At 41.3% G+C, this 4841-nt stretch overlaps 1 protein-coding gene across 1 annotated transcript in view; it reads left to right on the plus strand.

Annotated features, from left to right (window-relative positions):
* Positions 1 to 4315, plus strand: part of LOC139921137 (circularly permutated Ras protein 1) — a 23908-nt gene extending 19593 nt beyond the window's left edge. Inside the window, exons 14-19 of the mRNA XM_071911302.2 lie at positions 922 to 1028; positions 1279 to 1391; positions 1610 to 1721; positions 2148 to 2288; positions 2726 to 2819; positions 3040 to 4315. Of these exons, the coding sequence (XP_071767403.2) occupies positions 922 to 1028; positions 1279 to 1391; positions 1610 to 1721; positions 2148 to 2288; positions 2726 to 2819; positions 3040 to 3168 (696 nt within the window). The 3' untranslated portion in view covers positions 3169 to 4315. The remainder of the gene's footprint in view (positions 1 to 921; positions 1029 to 1278; positions 1392 to 1609; positions 1722 to 2147; positions 2289 to 2725; positions 2820 to 3039) is intronic.
* Positions 4316 to 4841: the final 526 nt, after the last annotated feature.

The raw sequence follows: 4841 nt of genomic DNA on the forward strand, positions 1-4841 counted from the left end.
CTTTAATGTCTGTGCCAGGAATTATTTTACAAGTAGCTTAAGGCAAAGATACATAGCCAGCATTTTAGGCTTTACAGATTGGACTTTTTCCAATGATTATGACAAACAGTTTTTGAAAACTTCATTTCAAAATACTAGCTGAAATTCATAATTCAGCATTTCTACAATATAGAGGATTATTCTGTGAAAGCAAGGACATATTTGCTGACTATCCTTTAGAAAGTACCATGATTTGTTTTGATTTTGCTATCAGTCATTTTTTCAGGATAGGTGTTGCTATATTCAAATGGAGGAGATCTCATTGTGACGTAATTTTCTCAATGCTTTCTGTGTATAGTAAAGACTTAGCTTGGGGTTGGATTGAATATTGGAAAGTGGAGAGTGGAACCTACGTTTGGCCCAATAAAGCTGAGGAAACTATGTGTGGCATGGCTCATGTGATGATGTGGTGTTATGTTTGTGCCGGTGTCGGTGCCAGGAATGGGTGTTTTTGTTGATTTTGGTGGTGCTGGTTGACTGACTGGTTGACAGACTGACTTCCCTGTTCCTTCTTTTCTTTTGTCTTCCGTAATGCGTTCTCTGTATCTCTGTTTTCCTGTAAGCTTGTCTGTCTTCTCACATTTTGACACATTTTTTATCTCACATTTGGTATTTCTCTGTATTAATCTGTCTGTTTGCTCACGACATTTGTCTTTGGGTTTTTTTTTTTATATCTCTTGTCTATCTTTTTTACTTTCTACCAATCTGTATACCTGTCTGTCTGAGTCTCATACTCCATCATTCTGTGACATCCTTCAAACCTCCTTTGTTAAAGCTTTAAAGTTTTAAACCTTTGTTAAAACTGCTTTTGTATGTTTTAATACATTTACATTCAACTGTTTTGTTGTTTCTATAAACCCGTCTTGTCTCTCACCTGCACAGGTGAACATTGTCAACATCGGTACCGTGGCAACAGAGATCCAGTCAGATATGGTGGACAACGTCCTGGCAACGGGAGCCACGGCAACGCTGCTAGCTCCTGATGGAGTGTGAGTAGCGATTGACACCAAAAATGCAGTTGAAGGAATACACCAAAATCATCCATGTGTCCCCGGTAGACACTTAGCATAGACTATGTTGAGTGATAGTAGGCGACTTTATATGTAGTTTATATGCAGTTTAAATATGCAAGACATCCTTTCTCTACCTCTTTCTCTCTTTCTCTCCATTGTATAACTAGGAAACTACTTTTTTAAACAGTCAGCATATTATTTTTTCCATCTCTTTCTCTCTCTGCAGGTATTTTCCCTTTGAGGACGACAGCAATCACAAGCTGGTCAGAGAGATCGGGAATGTGACAGAAGGGCTGGAGATCACCTTCCAGTTCGCTGTCAAACCAGAGAGTGTGGAGGGTAAGGGGACACACACACACACATACACACACACGTACACACACATACACACACACACAGACCTCATATCTTACAATTATGATTTGTTATTAAATGAATTGATTCTGCCCTTTGGTTGTGATATAACGTAATTTGTGCCTCATTTGATGATAGAATATGCTTCATGAATATTTTTTGATTTGATTTGATGTGTGTGTGTTTGTGTGTGTGTGTAACAGGTTTTCTCCAGAGGGACAGACTTCCTTTCCAGCTCCAACTGAGCTTCAAGACCAGAGACCAACAGAGAGTCACACGCATCATTACTGAACAACGACAAGTTACCATCAGCAGGTACACACACTGTGTGCGTGTGTGTGTGTGTGAGAGAGAGAGAGAGAGAGAGAGAGAGAGAGAGAGAAAGAGAAGGTGTCGGCAGCGTAAACAATAACTACTTGCAAAAGTGCAACTCATGGTTGATGAATCAAATCTACCAAAACAACATTTTCCCCCATGGAATATTCCAGTCTGGACGTCACCACTTGCAAAAGAATTACCTGAGAATTACACAAAGAAATCTATTTATATTCCCACTTCCTCTTCCTCCTCCTTCTCATTTTCACTCCCTCGTCTGTCTCACTCCCTCTCAGTCTGACTCTCTCTTCCTCTCTCTCTCAGTCTAACATAACAATAAATATCATTTTCTAATCATGAAAAACGTGTTCCAGATAATTTGCCTGTCTCTTGTCTTTTTTCCCGCCTCTCTTCCTCCCTCTCCAGTCGTGTCTGGGCTGGTAGTCTGAACATGGCGGTGCTGGGCGTCCACTGTGCCCAGCTGTGTGCCAGGTTAACTATGGAGGGCCGGGTGCAGGAGGCACAGAGGCAACTGAAAGCACAGCAGGACCTGCTCAAAGACATCAGGTATGAGATGTTGAGCACTTTCGACCTCTCCATTTGAGCTAAATTAAACATTTACCAAGAGGGACGCACAATGGCTGCACAGAAATGGTCGGTAATGGTAGTTGAAGTGTATTGTGATGCATTATAAACCCATTAGAAGCATAGATTAACTTTTCTTACAATATAATCATCATAAAAACATCAGAAAATTACCTTTAATTTCATGTAGCTGTCATGTGTGTGTGTGTGTGTGTGTGTGTGTGTGTGTGTGTGTGTTTGAGGTGCAATAGGGTGGTAACAGCATTGTGTGTGTAAAGGATCGAGGTGTGTGTGGATATATTTCATCATCTTGCGTTTTCGTTTGGGGCGATGATAGGATGGTGTGTGTGTGTGTGTGTGTGTGTGTGTGTGTGTGTGTTGATGACAACATTCTCCCTCCCTCTGCCCCCCCACACCAGGAAGCAGAGGCCTATCCATAAGGAGGAGAGTATCTATGGCAACTGGATGGACACCATGACGACCATCTGCGACGACCTCACCACAGAATCCCTGGTAATCAATCAGCTGATCAGTCCATGGGGAAACTGATCGACTTGTTGGTCTTGCAAACATATTCTCTCTCTCTCTCTCTCTCTCTCTCTCTCTCTCACACACACACACACACACACGCATATTGTGCAAACTGTACATACACACAAAGGTTTTTAAAAGTGTCATCATTTGTTTTAAAAACCTCCCTACAGTCAGACACGTGTCTTCCTTCCCCCTGCAGGCGCTCTCTGACGAGGCGGCTAAGGTGGTGTACCAGATGAAGAGAGCCAGCAGTGTCAACAGCAACAACGACGCAGTTCAGAGCCAGAAGCCGATCAGGAAGAAACAGGCGCTCATGGAAAGAATGTAAAGAATAATGGCCGTTCGTCAGTATGGAGACTTCAGGCATTTTGTTCTCAGTGAGAAGAGAACGTAGCCTACAGTACAGAGGTTTTGCAGTGGCAAAATCACACATTTCTTAGCAACTGTGTATGGAGCCGTCATGGAGGTCCATTGGAGAACCGGCTGTAGGCGAATATTGTCTAAATATGCAGGCTAGAAAAAGAGAGATATATGAAAACGATGTTGTGGTGTGGCTGTAGATCCATTCAGTAATGTAATAAGTAAAAGTGAATAGTCTGATAAGGTGGATTTTTACTGTGACACAGTAAACTGTCTTGTTTAGCTCTTGCCCTTTGGTCCTAGTCTCTATTTCAAAGCACTACAAGTTGTAGCTTGAGCAGAGTCAGCTCAGCTAACCTGAACTAACTGTTGGTTTTTGGCTTTGTTAGCTAGCTAACTAGCCAGCAGGCTCATTTAGCAAAGCAAATAATGTTAATGTTAAGATTCAACTGCTAGCCACTAATTCTAGTTTCTACTAGATACGTTAGCTAGTGTGCAAATCAGATGAGTTTACAACAAGACAGTGATGGTTAGCTGACCAGATAGCTTACTATACAAGCTGACATTATCTAAACACAAAATTAGTCAGATGGATCAGTGATGAAATGATCACTTCCCAGTCAAAAACAGCACAGAAAGTTGCACATTTAGAAACACAATCTGCTTTTCTCAGTCATTTTTGTTGCCTAAGAGCTGAGGACCTCCAATATGGCCGCCGGAGGGTAGGCCTACATTTGCTGAATCTCATTTCAGGAGTGTGTGAAAAGTATTATGTCCGTCCTGTGGAGGGAAACTCGCACAGAACAAAAGTTAACAAGGACGAGGAGCTGAACAGCATCGCACCTTTGCCACTTCGTCTTCTGTTGCCATGGAGAACAATGTTGTTCTGTTGCTCCGGGTTACAGAGGAGACGGCAGTTCATTTTCCGCACCTGATCCTTGAGTTAGATTTTCGTAGGCTAGAGAAAAATGTCTTTTGTTTGAATTATTTGGGATATCAAAACTATAAAAGAATCTTTGCTATTTATCAATCCAGCCATGTGTCTGTGTATGTCAACAATTTGAATAAAATGTACTTTAAGAGTAGAGATTAAAATAACTAAGATTTGTAGATCATTTCTCTCCTGTTGTTTTTTATTTATTTTTTGCTTTTACTTACTTTTCATCGCTTTGGTTGAATTGTTTTTTTCTATTTTCTGTTTTCCTGTCATGCGCTTTTGCCTGGATTTTACTGTGCTGTCCTTCTGCTTGTGCTTTATTACCTCTGTTTTAAGCCCTTGTCTTTGTAAAGCACGCACACACACACACACACACACACACACAGACACACACACACACACAGACAAACACACCTTTGATGAACTCTTCTTCAGCAACGCCCTGCATCACTTTTGTACATGACACATTCCCATCTGGGAGCTTTGATGACGCGTAGCTTAATGTGAAATGAAGAATTCAAGATTCTCATATTAAGAAAGAAAAAACAATGAAGGATAGAGAGACGCAGTGATGCCGATTCAGTATTCATGAGTTTTCGGCACGTTTTAAGGTGTAAATATGGGTCAAAAGTAAGTGAGCATATAGGAATGTTGCTTAGTAGAGGTACTTTCCCATGTCTTCCTCAGCAGTAGAAAACAGGTTT

This window comes from Centroberyx gerrardi, chromosome 23 (assembly GCF_048128805.1).
Source record: "Centroberyx gerrardi isolate f3 chromosome 23, fCenGer3.hap1.cur.20231027, whole genome shotgun sequence".
In the NCBI taxonomy this organism is placed as follows: Eukaryota; Metazoa; Chordata; class Actinopteri; order Beryciformes; family Berycidae; genus Centroberyx; species Centroberyx gerrardi.